The sequence below is a fragment of the Aspergillus sydowii genome (genome assembly GCF_001890705.1).
Source record: "Aspergillus sydowii CBS 593.65 unplaced genomic scaffold ASPSYscaffold_5, whole genome shotgun sequence".
In the NCBI taxonomy this organism is placed as follows: Eukaryota; Fungi; Ascomycota; class Eurotiomycetes; order Eurotiales; family Aspergillaceae; genus Aspergillus; species Aspergillus sydowii.
Genome location: NW_024467863.1, coordinates 709,510 through 728,362, shown reverse-complemented (window position 1 = coordinate 728,362; position 18,853 = coordinate 709,510). Strand labels below are relative to the sequence as shown.

At 50.7% G+C, this 18,853-nt stretch overlaps 5 protein-coding genes across 5 annotated transcripts; 4 read left to right on the top strand and 1 right to left on the bottom strand.

The window, feature by feature from the left end:
* Positions 1-37: 37 nt before the first annotated feature.
* tif35 (translation initiation factor eIF3 core subunit g) lies at positions 38-1,663 on the top strand. The gene is made up of 4 exons (XM_040846961.1): positions 38-66; positions 161-785; positions 936-1,107; positions 1,195-1,663. Exons 1-4 carry the CDS (start codon positions 50-52, stop codon positions 1,245-1,247), a joined length of 867 nt encoding a protein of 288 aa, XP_040702462.1. The 5' UTR covers positions 38-49; the 3' UTR covers positions 1,248-1,663.
* A 2,995-nt stretch (positions 1,664-4,658) lies between these two features.
* Positions 4,659-5,054, top strand: ASPSYDRAFT_31307 (uncharacterized protein; the record flags this gene model as incomplete). Its single annotated transcript, XM_040844861.1, has 1 exon — positions 4,659-5,054. The coding sequence occupies one exon, from the start codon at positions 4,659-4,661 to the stop codon at positions 5,052-5,054; it is 396 nt and encodes a 131-aa protein (XP_040702461.1).
* A 2,789-nt stretch (positions 5,055-7,843) lies between these two features.
* ASPSYDRAFT_964372 (uncharacterized protein) lies at positions 7,844-9,245 on the top strand. Its single transcript, XM_040853217.1, has 3 exons — positions 7,844-7,955; positions 8,467-8,689; positions 8,813-9,245. Exons 1-3 carry the CDS (start codon positions 7,946-7,948, stop codon positions 9,150-9,152), a joined length of 573 nt encoding a protein of 190 aa, XP_040702460.1. The 5' UTR covers positions 7,844-7,945; the 3' UTR covers positions 9,153-9,245.
* A 92-nt stretch (positions 9,246-9,337) lies between these two features.
* ASPSYDRAFT_151728 (NDT80 / PhoG like DNA-binding family protein) lies at positions 9,338-11,074 on the top strand (the record flags this gene model as incomplete). The annotated part of the gene is made up of 2 exons (XM_040842122.1): positions 9,338-9,372; positions 9,511-11,074. The coding sequence occupies 2 exons, from the start codon at positions 9,338-9,340 to the stop codon at positions 11,072-11,074; spliced, it is 1,599 nt and encodes a 532-aa protein (XP_040702459.1).
* Positions 11,075-15,589: 4,515 nt separating this feature from the next.
* faa4 (long-chain fatty acid-CoA ligase FAA1) lies at positions 15,590-17,876 on the bottom strand (the record flags this gene model as incomplete). Its single annotated transcript, XM_040842088.1, has 4 exons — positions 15,590-15,679; positions 15,746-16,890; positions 16,956-17,377; positions 17,437-17,876. The coding sequence occupies 4 exons, from the start codon at positions 17,874-17,876 to the stop codon at positions 15,590-15,592; spliced, it is 2,097 nt and encodes a 698-aa protein (XP_040702458.1).
* Positions 17,877-18,853: the final 977 nt, after the last annotated feature.

The following is an 18,853-nucleotide window of genomic DNA, read 5'->3' as shown; positions in this document are numbered from 1 at the left end:
AAATCCAGAATCTTCAAACACAACACCAGCATCACCAGAAACAGCCACAATGTCCCGACCAGCAAAGTACGTGTTCACTCACTACGGCGGCCCCGGAATTTTTGACCCAGCCGCCATTTTTACTCGAGTTTAGAAATGCTAATTAGACTTACGAAAACAGGGCCGACTGGGCCGACGACGAAGAATTCGACGACCCCTCCGCCCTCCCCGCCCAACAAGTCACGACCAACAAGGACGGCACAAAAACCGTCATCTCATACCGCTTCAACGACGAGGGCAAGAAAGTAAAAGTCACGCGCCGCATCAAGACGACTGTTGTCCGCGAACACGTGAACCCGCAGGTTGCGGAGCGCAAAACATGGGCTAAGTTCGGGCTGGAAAAGGGCCATGCCGCTGGTCCTTCCTTCGACACGACCTCCGTCGGCGAGAATATTGTTTTCCGGCCCTCTATTAACTGGAAGGCGCAGGCCGCTGAGGCTGAGAAGAATGGTGGCGAGAAGGGCAGTATCAAGGACCAGCTGAAGGACAAGAAGGTCAAGTGTCGGATTTGTTCCGGAGAGCACTTTACGGCCAGGTGTCCGTTCAAGGATACGATGGCGCCCGTCGACGAGACTGGGGCTGGTGCTGGAGCGGAGGGCGCCGATGCGGACGAAGGTCCTGGTGGTTTGGGTGTTGGCGGTGGCAGCTACGTGCCTCCTCATCTCCGGAAGGGTGCTGCGAGCGGTGGAGAAAGAATGGGTGGCAAGTACGAGAAGGATGATTTGGCGACCCTCAGAGTTACAAACGTTTGTCTACCCGTTCTTGTTTGGTTGGGGAATTTGGGAAGGGGGGGCGCCGTTTTTTCTTTGCCCCTCTTTCCCTTTCCTTCAATCCTTTTTCGCTTTTTTTTTTTTTTTTAGTTTTTGGCTTGTGACAGCACGGCTAACGGTGAGCAGGTTTCCGAGCTTGCGGAGGAACAAGAACTCCGGGATTTGTTCGAGCGCTTCGGTCGTGTCACCAGAGTTTTCCTGGCCAGGGACAGAGAAACCCAGAGAGCAAAGGGATTCGCATTCATCAGCTTCGCGGATCGGAGCGACGCCGCACGTGCCTGCGACAAGATGGACGGATGTACGTACCCTTTGCTTTTGTTATTCACGAGCGACTCTTGTGTGTCAAGACAACGTTCAGTACTAACCTGTTATTTTCCTGCTGCAGTTGGTTATCGCCACCTCATTCTACGCGTCGAGTTTGCAAAGAGGACTACTTAGATTCTTTTCTTCGGTATATCATCTTTGGGGTTTATTTCTTTGCTTCGGTCAATCGAGATTTAAGACGCTATCTTAAGGGGGCGTGGATCTGGTCTGTCTAGGATGTTTGAGCTTTACGCTTTACGGCTGAAATGGAGATACCTAACTCTTGCCTCACGAGTTCCTTTTTCTTACAATAAAAGCGTCATGATCCGTTCGGTAATGAAGTAATCGATACACAAGGCGTTCCATTTGCCCTGGGGAGATCAGCGTATTGTCACAGTTGCAACCTGGTCCGGTCATATCAAATGTGTCCTCGAAACAGGGAATATACAAGCGGCCATAACTAGTAGGGTTTGAGTATTTGTAGAGGAGACTCAGGAATACTCGTCCATGCCGGAGGAAATATCCCAGTTACTCTTGTGTCCTTTCCCCCCCTGCTCTGCCACCAATTGTCCGGGGCAGCCACGTTCTATGTTTCTTGTAGCAGTTGTATATACGACCCAGTGTCGTCATAAATAATAACTGTATTCTACACGAAACGATACGTAAGAACCAATAGTCTCGGGCAGATCTGCTCTTGCTCCATGACGGTCGACAGATAGATATCGCATGTGGCTGGGACAGAGTGGTCATCTGCACAGGCAGCTACGTGCCCCAAGATAGGTTGACGCAGCTGCTACCAAGTGTCAAGGCTCCAATCCCTCTCTGAGGAGAAAATAGAAATAACTCCCAACATTAGTCGTGTACTAGTCCTGATTCAAACTACTCGCAGCTGCATCTGCACATTGGTTGCCTGAGAAATGGACACGCTCGGAACTTGGAAACAGTCCTTGCAGAAGGCAGACGGGCAGCCTTGCTTTTTGGGAGGGCGATGCTTTTCGAGGCTGGCTACGCTTGGTATCTAAGACTCTGAATAGCCAGTGGTTCTCCTCGGTCATTTAACTCAGCACGCTTGAGGCCTTGAGGTGGCCCAGTAATCAACCCACGTCATCTGCTTCATGTCTTCCAGGACTGGAAGCTCGCCGGCCCAGATGGTATGTAAATATTGGTTTCCAGTTAGCGTCTGGGCCACAAAAACGGTCCTATCCACTGGTAATCAGAGCAGTCGCATTATGTAGTATCGTAGTCACATTTGGTGGGTGTCACACGAAGCAGCCATCTTTGCCGTGAATGGCTATCAGACTGCCCCCGTGGCTCTCTCTCCCATCTTCCCCGAGATTTTCTGACAAGTGACGGCCAGTATTACGGGGCGCCTGCTCCTTATGGGGCCTGGGAAGCTGTCGGCACCTAATCGCTCCGGTTACATTGCATATACTCGCCATATTGGTCTGTAAAGCAGCGGACGACGAGAAGAATATCAGCAGAACTATTATGTCATGGACGGCAAATGTCTCCTTCCGGGATATGAAACGCAGGCTTAGGAAGGGTCGGCATTTGAGTGGGTTGCGCGTCGACTCGTTATGTTTCTCTCTTGTGCGACTCAGTCTGTCATTCCAACTGGCACGGCCTGATGGGCCGGCGAACAAGGTTTGGCACCTCGTGACAGACCAAAGTATCAGACGGGACGTAGTGGGAAGCCTTGCAGCTTTGACGAGTCTGAGAGTAGTCGATGTCAGTGGCAGTACGCATCGCAACGAGATGGTGCCCTGCTTAATGTCCATTCCCAGGTTTAAACCCGGAACCTTGTCCCGACAGACTGGTGGCCGAATTCTCCCTTCTATGGCACCACGTCGTTTCGTCTCCAGCAGTATTATGACGCTCGTTGAAGACTCGTGGAATTGACTTGAATCCAGGCCGACGGTAGTCAATTTCGCGATGAGCTGGGGGGAGGAGGGCGCGCCGACGACCCGTAATTGAGGATCTGGGTAGGGGCAAATCTTAACGCCCACCTCTTATGAATGCCACGATCCTTCCAGATTCGCGGGAGGCCCCGAAGGTCGGTCATCGGCCTGACGATGGATACCTAGGTGTAAAAAGCAGCCCAGAGTAATCTGACTGGTAGCAATTGACAGCTTCTCGAGTAGTGCAGCTAGCCTAAACTAGGAGCAGAGCGTCGGCAGGTGTTTGGCATGGCCACGAGGAAGGAACAAATCCCAGCTACTCATGCGGCATCCACGATAACTGCGCAGGACACTATGCACATGGACCGATTATGGGTCCATGCGAGCTCGCGGCGTTGGGAATAGCTTTGGAATACAGGAGAGGTGCTGGACTGAAGGATCTCAGATCCAACATGTTGAGCAGTCAGGCATGTACCGGAGATGAGCTAATTCACACCAGTTTATTTGGTCTCTGAAATTGGGCTCGCATGGCATATTAGGTCCACACCGCGGTAGAACCTTTTCGACGTTAGCATATGGGGTTGTAACGGCTCAAACCTCCGGTCTCCACCTGGTATAGGAGCCCGCACGGACAGTTGACTCCCTTGGATATGTTTACTGCCGCCTTCGCGTTGGATCTCCCTCTTAAGTCCCCGTATAAGCCTATATCTCGCAATTAATTGAGCGACCAAATTCGCAACGTGCCCAAAGAGACCCAAATTCGAAATACAAAACACGCTTTTGTGACGCACAATCCGCCGTAAAACTTTAGTTTGGGACCGTATGTGCCGGCTTCTTGAAGATCGCAATTCGCAATGGAGCAGTCAAGTCCCAAAATTGGAACGTTCCCAGTTTATCAAAAAAACACGGAGAGTTCAAGGGATCCTGGAACCACTGGTCGAATGTTCTGGACTCGGGCGAGCTCGAGCTCGTGGACCAACGTGAATCCGGGAAAACCCAACTGATACTCGCCCGGGCGCTCCAAGACGATCATAACGGCAAACTGCAGCCCAGATCTGCTATAGGCCTTCGGTTTTTAGCTTCTTTCCAGCTTATAATGGCCATGCTATACTGCGGATCGAGAAGCACACTAGAGAAATGGCCTCGGCTCAGATTGGCCCCAACGCCCGGAACTCTAAGGAGAACCTAAAACATAATTCTTACCTGTAGCTTTTACTAGGGCCAGCAAATAGCATTTGAGACATCCTCGAGGCGAGATGTTGATCGAAGAGGCTCGGGTCCGAACGACAGCTCCAAATCCCAAAAGGTGGTAAGGCCCTGAGAAAGGGCGGAGCGGCAATAAAATAACTGAAACACCATAAACCTTGTGTAAAAATAGCGGATGCACACCTGGCATTAAAGCAGAAACCGGTTACAGCAAATCCCCACGACCAGGGCCAATGATTTGTCGAGCCGGCAGAAATTGGATAGATCTGTCCGAGGTTCCAAGAAGAGGGGCAGAGCGCCCGCTGAATAGCACACAGATGAATAGAGTTGAAGCAGGTACTAATTCGACGTCTTTCGTGAGTACTACAGTGGTAACTCTGTTCCTGAGGTGGAAGTGCAGCGGTGGTTGACTAGGGCTGCACTTACCCTTTCTGGTGCAACCATGGCACGTGCCCTGTGCGCCACTTTGGGACTAGCGCTGTGTATCGGCCTGGGGCATCCCCATCGTTTCTTGCGAGAAGCTCCAAGCCTCAACTCCAAACGTGCACGTCGTTTGCTCCCTCGCTCTGCTCTCTTTTCTCTGTTCCTCGTCCGTATCCAATCTTCTCTGGTTCGTATGGATCTTGGTACGCCGCTACCCGGATGCCGCAGATTAATCGCTCGCCCGAGAGGCAGAATGCAACCTCTGCCCCTCCCCACCACACCCCCCTTGTTCAAGGTTACGAATGGATTCGCGCTGCAGCCCGTGGATTCCTCCTGCACGACATCACCCTCCACTAGGAATCGCACCTGCTGCCCAGGTTCCCACTCTCGCATTTCGGAACGGACTGGACGCTGATCCATCTGCCAATTATGACGTTCGGCTCTTTTTTGCCCAGTTCTGCGTCCATCACGTCTGGGCCAACTAGCTTCCTGCATGTTTGGGTGATCCTCTCAGCCACACCACTGCCATCCACCGCAGCAGAAAAAAAGAAAAGAAAAGAAAAGAATCAGAGAGAGCGAAAGAAGGCAAATTAAGACTGAGATTTAGGTTGGTAATTCACTCTACCGGAAGAAGACGAAAACAAGAAGCTCCGCCACTAGTCCTCTCGCGGGCGGCATGGGCTTGCTTTGTCCTGTCACTGCCAGTAGAGCGAGCCAATTATTCTGGAAGTTCTTCTGGGAACACCGGTCTCCATGCCCACGGAAGACATATCCCCCACATCCGGTGCGTCTACTGGATGGCGTTGGTGTGACTATTCGGAAAATGACCATTGTTCTCGAGCCATCTGAAATTCGGTCAGAGATACCCAGTCTGGTCTGTCGTCCAAAATAGCAATGCTCCGCTCTGCCAGCAGTGCTTTGAGCAAGATGCATTACTTCTGACAGTACCTCTTCTCCTGGGACAGTGACGGGGCAAAAGAACACCCGATGGAGCAGAAAAGAACCGATCGATTCATCTGCAGATCAAAGTCATCGGCCGCCTGATCTTTCATTCATGCAGGAATATCCGCGCCTCGTGCCTTAATCACCCGAAATTCAGTAGACACTGGACAGAGACGAGGGCGGCAGAGGGGAGGGAAAAAAAGAAAAGGCCTGACCAAAAACAAAAAAGAAGAAAAGAAAAGAAAAGAAAAGAAAAGAAAAGAAAAGAAAAGGGAAAAGGAAAAGGCTGTTTGAGACAGATCCTCAAGGCACAGGAACCTTGCTCAGCCTGTCTAGAACCACAAATCTCATTAGACCCCCTGTCCAGTGCTCGACAAAGACCGTTCGCCGACGGACAAGCAACCCATTGGCTGTCCGCGATTGCCCAAGCTCAGACGCGCCCACTCCCAGCGCTCACAGCCTCTGTCAGGCGACTGGGGTCTGCACGGGATTGCTGGGGTGACGATCGCCGCCACTAATCTCTTCTAGCAACATCTTAATTTGTCTCTGATGCACTCTGCCGTTTGCCGCTGCTCACGCTAGCACAGCTGACTTGACCGATGATGTTCTATACAGCGCGACCCGCTCAGCCTAGCACCTCCCACTATGTCAACAATTATAAAGTTCATTCCATTTAGGACCATTCAAATGTCTGCGCCCCTACGTTGGGTCATAGGATGTAACATGGACTTGGGCCAATGCTGTGCATCTGCAGCATTTCTGACAGGGTCCAAAACGTTTAAGCATCATTTTACTTGATGCAACAAACATTTTCCCGCTCCCTGAGTATCTGTCTCTGGCGTCCCTCAGAGTCTCTCAGAGCGAAGCGAACCAGAGCCGGGTTTGGTCAGAGGGATTAGGAAGTTAAGGAAATCAGGAAGAGAAGCACGTATCCGACGGGTAGATGATTCAAGCCCATTCATTATGCACTCCGTAGTGTCGGAAGGAAACTGAGAGGTCTCCGATGAGGATAAAAAAAGACCTCAGATAACACGGATCTGTCCTTACCTTCCCGATAGTCCCAACGGCCCTGACATGGTCCGAACTCGGCAGCAAACTCGCGTTGGCGAGCGTGGTATTCGCCCGTCAAGCTTAATTTGGTAAATCGAAACCCAGGACTCTGCAGAGCACATCCTTTGCCGCATACTCACCAGGGTTGTTCATTGGGCAGTGCTAAGGGGCCAGGCAAAGACGGAGCAATGGGCATGCTGTGGGTTGGAGAAGGAAATGACATGATTCCATCAAGTATCTGGAAAACGAATATCAAGGCCTCTGCTCCCTCGTCCTTCACCACTGCGGATTCCCTCCCCTGTGGCCATTTCTACCCTCCAGCCAAATCCTCCTTCCCATCTCTACCCAGGACTGTGCTGCCAGATGGTCTGAGGACATCTCCCCTGCCTCTTCCATTGACTACCTGACGAACGATTAGCCAGTAGTCACTTTCTTGGTCAGCATCCGCGCTGGTAGTGTGGAATTCTTAATCTGCAACAGTCGATTCAGGATACTACTCATTATCACTCTGTTGGTTCCTCACTCACCTGTACGTCACCCTTTTTTTTTTTTTCTCGCTTCTCCTGCTTGTTCGTACTTGAATGCCCTCTGTTACTTGCCTTCGTTTTTGAGTATTATTTTATGCCCCATCGGACCCCCGCTGTTTCTAGGCCCGTTCAGTGTCCTTGAAGAGAAGGCAGCTCTGTGGCCTCTACCTATCAAAAGGTGAAAGGTAGAGGGCGCCGTTTCTTCGTCTCAGGCTGCAATTGAAGCTGTTAGATTTCATCTGTCAGCACGAAGTGCAGTAACTCTGAGAGCCGCAATGGGGTCGCTGAGCCTGTCATATTTTCTCTTCACGTCCCATCTTATCTGCACCCACTACAACTGCTTATTTCTTTATCAATTCTTGCACATCCTTGTCATTCATTCAACTCTAATATGTCCAAGGTGTGTCTATCTGTGGCAATTCGCCCCTTCTTGAATACTCTGCAGCGTACCTTGTCCTCAAGCTACCACCGAGCCCACCGTCTATCACCCTTCGCACCCGCGCGTCAAACCCGCAGCTCTTTGTCCCCGGTGTCTATCATCCAAGCAAAAATACGCCGTCGAATCTTGATCATACGGGGCTGAGGTCCGAGGCGCAATTAATCGCTGAATTCTTCTTTGGTGCACTCCTTTGGTGCACTCTTATACTCGGTGTCGTCAGAAACCCAGCCGTGTTGGTCGTCGTTTGCGGGTGCTTTCAGCCTCTCACTAAGCCTGTTTGCTAACGGCCCTCGATCTCGAATCATAATCAGTCTCCGGTCAAGGGTGGTATCTGCTGCGTGGCCCCAAATGAATCACTGTAAGAGACCCATCTTTCTGTTTCTCCTATCATTGCTTCTTTGTTAGATCCACAACCGTCCACCGAGGAGTTCTGGCCGTCATCTGTTGCTGTAATCCAAGCAACAGGACTGATGACCTGCGATCTACAACCCGAGTGACGTTGGTCTCTCTCAATCGTCCGGCATTCCCACAGCCTGCACTTTGGTTACACTATTTCTCGTTTTTGTCCCTCGTTCCAAATCTTCACCTCATTGTCTTGGCTAATATCGAGATTTCCCGCATGTATGTATGTTCTATCCTTGCCTGGCAAGGATGGGACCCTATTTCAGTTTCGGCCAGCGAAGGAGCGATAGCCTCGCACCTATTTTCTTTTTCTCGTTTTTGATTATTGATTTCGTGGTATTTGTTTTTCCTGTATTACTGTTTCTTATTTTCCTCTTTTTTATTTTTGCAGTTTTTGCCTTTCGCTTGTTTGCTCGACGTTATATTTTCCTTGGACTCGTTCTGATTGCCATTTCTTCAACGAGCAGCGCTCCTGCAGAGTCCATTCCAGCTGGATGGTCCCATCACCTCCGACGGTGATTACTCCAGCGCCCAGCGACAGTTCGCTGGACCGACTGGTTTTTCTATGGATGACGAGGACAGCCATCGTCGAAGTGGTGCTGTTGGCAGTCATCTTGCCCAGGCAGTCCCGATACCTGCCACCAACGGCTTGCGATACAACACGCAACAGTCTGCGATGCAGGATTTACCGTAAGTTGTCTTCTGATTTCGACTGCTCTCGGACTCCACCCAGCCGCCTGCCAGCTTGCAGCCACTAGTTACAGGCTTGTCTTCCTAATCTGAGTGCTCCGGCCCATCGTTTTGCACGTCTAGCCTCCATCTTCTCTTTGTATTCGGCTTGCTCTGCTGCTGCGCCGAGCACGTCCTTCTCCTGCCGTCAACCCCGTGCTTTTCGATCACATCCACTTCGGCCTCTCTGCTATTGGGACTCTCAACATACCCTTGCCATTATACATGCAGCTACCCTCTGATTCATTCACCCATGTTGCATAGTCGTAATGTGTCGAGACCCGCCAAAAGTTTGCCTTTGACTTCTGCTTCTTTCGTCAAGGCTCACCCAGGCTATATTTGCAAACGGATTTTCGGCGAAGCCATTTATCTGACCATGATGTTCTTTTTAGATATGAAACTTCACCCACGCTCCAGCTTATGAGCTCGTCCGATTCCTGTTCCGGTTTGTCCTTTCCATCCATCCCATTCTGGATGAGAATATTCAGCAGCCTTGTGCGATCTGTTGGCTAACATCATCCGAATTTATTTCTTGTTCGCTTTCCAGACTCCTTTCATCCAGCAACAGGGTCACTTTATACCCACGCTTCTGGTTTGGGGTACGACAGAATGCCAGAATTCAGATCCCACCGCATGCCCACACTGTAAGGCTATCTCCTGTTCCTGTGATGTGGTTTTACCTTACGGCAGTTAATAAAATATTCTGGGGCTCACTCTAGCCAACTGCCCGCGGGTATGTCGTCAACGGTCCAGTCGCCAGGTAACGCTTCTTTGTTAGGAAGAGGCGACAATTACGCTGGGGCATACAGCATCCCAAGGGGTCCATTTCCTTCATTGACAAGTCTCAGCGATATCACCAGAGCTCCACAGTATACAACTACACCCCGTGCACTCGACTGTGGTATGGATCGCAACCAAAACCTCATGTTTGCCCAACCAGGAGCGATGTATTTGGACCAGCGCGTGCCTCCGCCCACGGCTGATGCTCCCCCATTTAAGGAGACAAACACGCTGTTCTCCGTCTTTTCTGGAAACCAAATTGTCCGACCGGAAATCGGGGCGAAGATCCACAAAGGATTTTTCCAAGTTGATGAGAAGTGGACCTGCTATCGACGGAACTATTTCTCGATCTCGTGTTCCTTTTCCTTTCACCCATCAGCCCACGGACCTTTCTTCCTCAAGACCGATAGTCGAAACGAAAGAATTCATCAGTTCTCCATGTCAATATCAGCGATCGTGAATGAGCAACATGGCGAGGTCCGGGAACTTGTGCAACATACACCAAAGCGCGACAAGCAGTCAGAGAGACCGCCACAAAGAGTTGTACTACAACCCTCTCAAACAACAGCAATGGTACCAAGCCTCGGATCAACGTCATCAGTGGGTCAGCCTGGTTTTCCTTTGATGTCCCAGTCTACTGGAATGGGAATAGAGTATAATTCCTCGTACGGCGGTGCTCCGCAGCAGCACCAACCCCCAACACAGCACACATTCGAGCGAATCCAGTTCCAAAAAGCGACCGCAAACAACGGGAAGCGGCGCGCCCAGCAACAATACTACAACCTCGTTGTCGATCTCTACGCTGAAATTACTAACCCGCTTGGCAACAATGAATGGGTCAAAATCGCCCGGAAGCTGTCACATCCGATGGTTGTTCGAGGACGTTCACCTGGTCATTACAAAGATGGTCGGCGAGACAGCTCAACCAGCATGGGTCCGGATGGAGGTAGCGGCGGTGCTGGAGATGGTAACGGAGGGGCAGTCCTACCTCCAGGCCTGGGACAAGCTACACGATCCCATATTACTCTTTTGCCGTACGAGTCGACTCAACGTGGTGGTCATAGCTACGGTAGAGCTGACTACCATCAAATGACGGCGACGGATCACTCGCCCCTTAGCGCAAGTCCACACATTTCCTCTTCATCATCATCCGCCTTCGATATCGGCATTATGAGTGATTCTCTTGATCCAATGGACTCCATAAAAAGCACTTGCAGCATGGAGTCCTATCATGATCCAAGCTATGGGATGATGGACGTCCGAAAGGACACTCAGTATCGCGACCACCAGCCCCCACCTTTTGAATACGATCCGGTTCACAAGACAAGCGACAGCTCTGAGACCACTTTTTCCGAAGGGTATGATACGATTTCGTCTATCGTCTCCAACAACTCTGGTGATGGTCATTTTCTGAGGCACCACCATCCGCGAACGGCGTCACAAGGCTACCGTAATTCAAGCTCCGGCGGCTATGATACGATTTACTCCGTTCGATCTGGGAATGGGGGCGGTAGTGGGGGAAGCCCCTATTACCGGCATCACTCATCTCAAAGCCTTTGCACTTGATTGTCGTCCCGCGCTTCTACGCGTTTCTCACTCTTCTTTTTCTTCCCTTTCGCTGCTTGCGTTTAGCCCCTTACCTCTCCTTGCTGTATCTGTCTGTGACGCGGAACGAACGGGTGAAAACCGAAAGCAATATCCTAATTCATCTGTCCTATTCACACTCTCCTTTGTTTTCCGATGACTTCGTCACCGTTATTTTTAACGTTACACATAGACCTCGTATGGGCTTCTAAACGCTCATCCCCACAGTGAAACTACGATGCTTGGTAGTTTCGGCCGTTTCACTTTTCCTTTTCGAGTTTCTTTATTTTGCTCCTTTTGGGTCTCCCCATTCTGACACCACGGTGCTTGCTTCTTTCCGTTCTTCTTTCTTTTGTGATGCTAACGATCTAATTTCCCCCGGATGTGAAGGAAACTGCATGGAATTATTCGGCAACAACAAAACAACGTTACAGGTATACAATAGTGAGCATAGGAATGGACTTAGTTTCTCCATCATTTCTTCTTTTCGTTCGCATTATGCTTCCTACTTTGTGGTATGGAGGGTGCCAGGTTTGACAGGTCGGCGCACAAAGTGCAGATATGAAGCAATAAACATGGTTGATTTGGACAGGGCAGCAGTCGAGCCTGGTCTGTCGGTCTGCGGAATACCATTCCGTCGAACTCAAAATATCTCTTTAAATTAATGAGATAATGAGATGTGCTTTTTCAGTTGGCTTTCTCCAAGATTGCAAGTCGTTGCACCAGAAGATTAAGCAGGGAAGTATGGAATCAAGGCATAGAGTTAAAAGACACGAAGTCATTGATGCAAAGAAGGGCTCATTGATTCCGAGTTCAAAGGATCCCACTGGAATCGTCAAGTGATGCCCCTTTTTGCGGTTCCTTTGTCTCCCATCGTCTTTCTCCCGCTTCTCCTCTCCCTGGGCTTCCACTTTCCATTCCTTCTTTAGCTAGTTCCATCATCCCAGTATCCACAGCCGTTTAATTTTTATCCCTGTTCCTCATTTAATGCATTTCCTTCATTTGGTCTCTGCAAATTGCAAAATGGAAATTCAACAACGACGTCAAAGATGCGCCTAACGTGGCGGATCTGCATCCACCGCCAATCCGGCGCTGAAGGATCGACCGGCGTACATTAGATTGCCCGCTCATCAGAATCAGAAAATCCATTCCCATTTCCCAAGTCCAGAGTCCATCCTCTCGGCCTATGGGCGTTGTTCTTCTCTGCTGACAGACTCCGCTAGTTTTCTGGTTCGTTCCTCAATGGTTCCACCCACTGGTCTCTTCGGCACGTTCCGTCCTTCTCCCCAGTCCCCAATACCACGGTTTCCCTCCTTGAGTGACTGAGAGACAATGTGATGTATCACGCTGGGAGCTTGAATGGAGCACTTGTTGTCCAATGTAAGAGACGGTTTCGTCGTTACCGATGAACGCTTCTCCGGCGTCCACTTCCTGGTAAGGCGGCGACCCACCGCTCCTCTCGCCTTTGTCTCCAGACTCCCAGGGTCCAGGTACTTGCCCGAGAACGCCGACCATTTCCCGCGCACTAGAACCCCGTAGTTCTCCCTCTCTTGTTTCCTTCCGCCTCTCTTCCACTTGATTGACCAAAAGCCATCGGACGGAGTTTACGCTTTGTCCGCTCAGGACCGGAATTGATGTCCCTTCATCTCAGTTTCATGCGCGTGCGCAAATTAGTTGTCCCGTCTCCTATTCGTCAACTCGCGGATCTCCACAGTAATCGGTCAAGTATGCGTTCTTGGAGGGGGTCGCCTTTTTTGTGTTGGAGCAGTTCATCAACCGGAGTTACATATTCCTCACCCGAAACATCGGTCGCCAGTCCGCAGCTAGTGAGCGTTTAGACAGTAGTGGGGAAATCGAGATGCAAGCGTCCTACCTGAGTATGGCCCACTATGCGCGTCGTACAAGGGGGGAGATGTCAAGCACCCAAACGAATGAATCAGGCGTGCGATTTGCAGGACGCCGTCTGTCAAAGGAGATCTCTGGCCACTGGGCCAACAGGAGCCTGCGGATGCCGTTGGAAAAGATATCCCCCAGGAATTGTCAATCTGCCGTGTCACGGTCACATCCAAACTCCATCTGTCCCAGTACACCGAAACTTGCTTTCCACTCCATATCTTAAAAAGAATAAGGCACCAATTGTTTTCGTAATATTCCACATGCGATCCGCCACGCACCGTGCTCCTCTGTCTGACTCCTCGCAGTGCCCCACTCCTCCTCTCCCCTACCTCGCAGTCTTCACGCTCTCACCGGAGGCCGGGCGCGTGAGGGCTTGAGCCTCCGATACCCCGTCGTGGCGGCCAAAATAATCTAGTCCCAGAAAGAGTCATATTTTATTTTAGTATGTCAGATCGTCGATCCCGGTCTCGCGCTCGCCGTTCGGGCTTTCAGGATGGTGATCCTCAGCTGTCTGGTTTACGGAAGCCGATGAGCGAGACTGGAGGTCGATGCAAATGCATGGATGCCCTCTCTCGATACAGGCTGCCGACCTGCTGCAGTAAGGAGGGCAGTCTCTATCCGGTCTGGATGTCCTCTATCAGCCAGCCACAAAATCCTTTGTTCTTGAAACTACAGCCTGACGCCGTATTGTGTACACCTTCTTGGGGAAGCTTGAGACGAAAAAAGATACTCCGAGACCGGTTGTTATTCTTCACAAATATTCTGCAAGATTAAACTATCTTTCAGGCCATTCGTGTATCACCAACTTCTGTTTCACAAAACGGTTATTCCCGGACGCTGTGTTGCGTCAACAAACCTCCGATGAGCCAGGGACGGCGCGCGGCAGCCTCTCCGCTGGATCCGAACAAAAGACGACGATGAAGCCTTCGCCTTTTCTGGACCGAAGAAAGCTCTTTGCGTATCGATGATCTACCTATCCACCGGCGTATTCTTCCTCTCCGTACCCGGCGTAGACACCCTAGACTAGCGTCCAGATCCCCAATTATTCCTCTTTCTTCTTCTTCTTCTTCTTCTTCTTCTTCTTCTTCTTCTTCCCGCTCGGAATTTGCGGACCGCATCAGGGAAATGGCTGTGATGAAAGACGCGGCTTCCCATCTTCTCATCGCTCAGCGAACAAAGTCATACCTCCAATCGGGTATGGCTGCTCCTCGTAAGCACCCTAAAGACACCTCCAAAAAATGCGCCGCCTCCTTGTCCCCCCATCAGTCGTGACTCAATCAATACACGCCTTGTTCCTATTTGCAGCGCATCAGCAAGGCCCGGCCCTTCGTGATGGCCAAGCCCGAATTCAAGACCGAGCCCAGCCTCATCCATTCAATCCCTTTCCACTCTCGAAACCCGAACGGCCATCTTTCGATCAAGCTCCGCTTGCTCCGCCGCTGTCGGAACCATCCCCATTGCCTGTTCGACCTGCGACGATGTCCAGAGCCCGATCGACGCCCACGCCATAACACCAATTCCAAATAACGCTCGCGTCTTGGGAGACAGGGACTTGTAGGAGCTATATAGACAAAGAACAGAGATTAAATCAGTAATGAACGGTCAATGCGCTGCGCTGCGACTCGAGATTTGGAATGAGATCTCTCAAGTTCTCTCGGGTTCGGGAGCGGAGCTGGCTGGGGTTAAACAAACCTCCAAAGCGACATTTTGTTTCGCGAAAGGATGCTGTGTTGTCAATTTTTGCTCGTCTTTTATAATTTAGGGTAGATAGGTAGGTAGGGAAGGAGTCCGAATTGAGTTTGCCCCTGACGCAACTGTTTCTGTCGTCTACTTTGAATAGAAAGAAGCTGTTCAAGGTTGCGGATGTGACCCCGAACGGGTCGTGCCTTCCCTTTTTGTACTTTTGGCGTGGCGAGGAGTAGTGCCTATATATTCCGCCTTCCTGTTTGGTGCTGTATACACAAGAGTATATCCATGATGTACTACTAGACATCAGGCTCGACCCCAACATTGAGGTTTTGATACCGGCAGTTACGTTTTGAGCAATTTACTGAGGATAGATATACGGATTCAGGTTAAGTCACCCATAAGCTAATGCAATATGCACAACATAGTTAATCCAGCATACCAGCGTTAAGGCATAGCTTAAGTAGCGGAAGCGAAGATGGAAAGACCACCGAAAATATAAAAAATATAGAAAGATATGCAATCCATTGGGATATGTTTTATATAGTCGAACAATGGAAAATAGGTAGGTAAGTAGCATATAATTGCATAGAATACAACGCAAACAAGCAAAACAAATCAAAAACACGACAGAACAAGAGAATCATACATTGCAAAGCAAAAGGAAAATGAAAATGAAAATGAAAAAGGTATATCAATTATCCATAGAGTTCTGGCTTTCATTCATAGCGTGCGTGGCTACATCGTCGTAACATCAACGTCAACGTCAACATCAACATGTGCGTGTGCATGTGCATGTGCTCGCTCGCTCGCTTTGAGGATATGGCTTATCTTTCGGTTGCTTGCCTGGATATGCAAGATTAATGGAGAAGAGTTGAAAATGTACATTTAGAAACAACGCGGAGAAGGGCGATTTTATTTCTTCTTGTAGGCTTGGTCGATCTCCTTTTGGAATTTGCTGACGATCTTCTTGCGCTGGAGTTTTTGGGCGGCGGTCATGTAGCCCTGTTGTTTTGTCAGTTGATTTATTCAGGGAGAAGGGAATTAGCATATATCAAGCATATAACGTACGTTCTGGGGAGTCCACTCCTCGTCAGCGAGGACGACTCCGCTGATGATCTCAATTCCTTTGAGCCCGCTAGATCTACCGGCGGTCTGGAGCTGCTGAAGGACGATAGACTTCAGCTTCTCGTTGTGAACCAGGGTTTCGACAGTGTCGCCCTCAATGCCATTGTCGTGGGCAATCTTCTTCAATGCAGGCTCAACAGGAACGATGATGGCAATAGGCTTGTCCTGGTCTTCGGCGGCGAAGACGCAAATATTGCCGACAACGGGGGAAGAGCGGTAGACGGACTCGAGCTTCTCGAGCGCGATGTACTCGCCGTTGAGCGTCTTAACAAGGTTCTTTTTACGGTCGATGATCCGGAGGTGGCCGTTCTTGTCGAACTCGCCGATATCGCCCGTCATGAACCATCCACCCTCAGCGTAGGCCTTCTTGGTCTCCTCTTCGTTCTTGAAGTACTCTTTTGATACACTGCCTCCGCGAATCCAGATTTCACCCTGGGGAGGGTTGTTCTTGGCGTAGTATCCGGCATCCGGGAAGTCAACGAGCTTGACTTCAATACAAGCTGGTGGCTCACCGAGAGCGTCGGGGTTCCATGCGCCTGGGTCGTTCAGAGCACCCATGGCCGAGGTCTCCGTCAGACCATAACCGCTGATCATGGGAGCGATGGCCATGGACAAGAACTTCTGGGTCTCCTTGGAGACGGGGCCTCCACCGTTCATGACAATGCGCAGGCGGCCACCGGTTGCGTCCTTCAGCTTGCGGAAGATCACATTGTCAAGGAACCAGGCACCAATGCCTGAGCCGGGGAAGCCAGTAGACATCAGGAAGTTCTTGGCAGACATACCGCCCCAGAACAGACTCTTCACAATGGCGTTGTTCTTGTTCAAGTTGTTGAGGACACCCTTCTTCACCGACTCCCAGACCGCGGGGACACCGACGAGGATGGTGGGTTGGAATTCACGAATGTCGCCCTTGCAGTTCCGCATGGAAGTGTCGGAAAGCGTGCGCGGGTTTCCGTAGCCCATGGTACCACCCCAGAAGAGGCAAAGGTTCTCGAACATGTATTCCAGGATATGAGATTGGGGAAGGTAGGTAAGCAGCGCATCCGAGGGGCCGATGTAGGGACCGACGATTTCGTTGATTCCCGCCACTATATTCAATATTAGCTCTGAATTTTAAGGATGGGTCTTGGGGTTGAGAGAAAAAAACACATACTTGCGGCAACAACATTGCCATGAGTAAGTGGAACACCCTTTGGTGGACCAGTAGAGCCAGATGTGTACATGATGCAGCACAAGTCTTCTGGAGATGGGGGAACAGGGTCTGAGGGGTTCTCCTCTCCTAGTTTTCGCAGGTCTTCGAAGCTCAGGACATTAAGATAACTGAAGTCGTTCTTCAACCGGTCCAGATCCTCCTGCTTGGGCTCTTCATCGGTGTTCCAGATAACATGTTTGATAGATTTCGCTCGGTCCAGGACGTTCGCGAGAGACTTAATGAGGGAGGGGTCCAAAAAGATGGCATCACTCTCAGTTTGCACAATGGAATGCGCCAATCCTTCCTCGCCCAGCGTATCATACGCAGTAACGATGGTCAAAGACTGGGAAGCAGAACCGTGTGACATCGCCAGCCAGTTTAAACTAGAGAAACATCGAAGTCAATATTTCAAACCCATGCCATGCAGGAAATCACAACGTACCTCGTCGCGCCGTAGAGGTGGACCTTGTCGCTCTGGTTGAGGCCGATCTTGCGCAGACCGTTACCAAGTTCCAAAGCCAGTTTCTCGTACTCAATAAAACTCTTGTAAGAGTAAGGGCCCTTCTCAAAATATGTCCACTGCTTGTCAACCTCCTGCTCTTGTCCATCGATAACCTTCTTGACCTTCTTGGTCTCGACGTGGGTTTTGATTAAGCGACGGCTCGCAACTGCTTTGGCGTTACCAAAGATGCGCGCCGAGCGGCGGAAAGCATCATAGGTTGTCGTCAGGTCGTCGGCAGGTCGCGTAATCAGGCCATTCTTAGCCTGTGGAAGACGACGGGGAATGGTCTCTCCTTCGACGGGTTCAACGCCAGGAACTTCAACAGTGAAGGGGCCCTTCTTGGACATGCGCGGGTGGATAACGCCCTCTTTCTTCGACATGGTGAAGGATTTTGGGGCAAGCGACACAAGGTGGAAAAAAGTGAAAGAGGAAGAAGGTGGTTCCTAAACGGCGATCGGAGGATTATTAGAGCTTTATCGGGTTGATGAAAGGACAAGTGTGCACGTACAGGCACCAGCTCGAGCTCTAGCTGGTCTCGAGGATGAGAGTTCACCGAAGATGGAGACGGGGAGAGGTCGGAAATGCGGGGACGGAAAGCAGGGCGGTTAAAAGGGGCGAGGAGAAGCGAGGAAGAGGGGAAGCTGAAAGGCTAAGGAGCTAGGAAAGAGACTTAACGGAGGTTTGTCTCGTGGGGAGAGCCAAAGGAAGAGGAAGAAAGAGCCTGGACAATTCTGGACAGCCTGTGAGCTGCGTCGATGAAGTCACTGCTTGGTGGCTGGGCAAGTGGGCAGAAAGGACCAGCTTCCTCCACCACTCCTGTCCAAAGATACTTCTACTCCGGAGTGCTTTCTACTGTCGACGACTGTCAACTGTGGATTGTCTACATCGTACACCGTCAGTCTACCTTTCTACCTTGTTGCATTCCGGACTGGTGTCCCACTGCGATATTAAGGCGACAATTATATTAATGCACCTTTGCGCACAGACTCCCAAGACCCAGGAAGTCACTCAGTTACCGCGGTAAAGCTCAGGCACGCGGCCTGGTCTCGAGCTTCTGATCCTCCTCGATTCGAGGATCGAGTTACACTTGCACNTCGATGTCGGAAGCACCATAGCATCCCATTCGCCTACAGAGCTTTGTTGGGAATTTAGCCCCAACGCCGTCTCGAAGGGTGCTAGACTGCTAATTTCGACCCAGTTAGAGCCTCGCTCGGGCTGATCGTCGGTAGGCTCTCTCAGTTCACAGACAACCTTGCGCCAGGGAACTCCGGAGTATCTGCCTCCGCTGACGACATGGATACTCCGACGACCCGTAGCACTGGATCCGTAATTCTTCAGGCGCGCGCTTGATGCTGCA

What these genes read in the sequence shown, in the direction of transcription:
- ASPSYDRAFT_964372 (XM_040853217.1), top strand. An exon ending in TCTGCGATGCAGGATTTACC is followed by an intron (nt 8,690 to 8,812) that starts GTAAGTTGTCTT and finishes TTGCACGTCTAG; the next exon opens with CCTCCATCTTCTCTTTGTAT.
- tif35 (XM_040846961.1), top strand. An exon ending in CGACCCTCAGAGTTACAAAC is followed by an intron (nt 786 to 935) that starts GTTTGTCTACCC and finishes AACGGTGAGCAG; the next exon opens with GTTTCCGAGCTTGCGGAGGA. An exon ending in CTGCGACAAGATGGACGGAT is followed by an intron (nt 1,108 to 1,194) that starts GTACGTACCCTT and finishes TTCCTGCTGCAG; the next exon opens with TTGGTTATCGCCACCTCATT.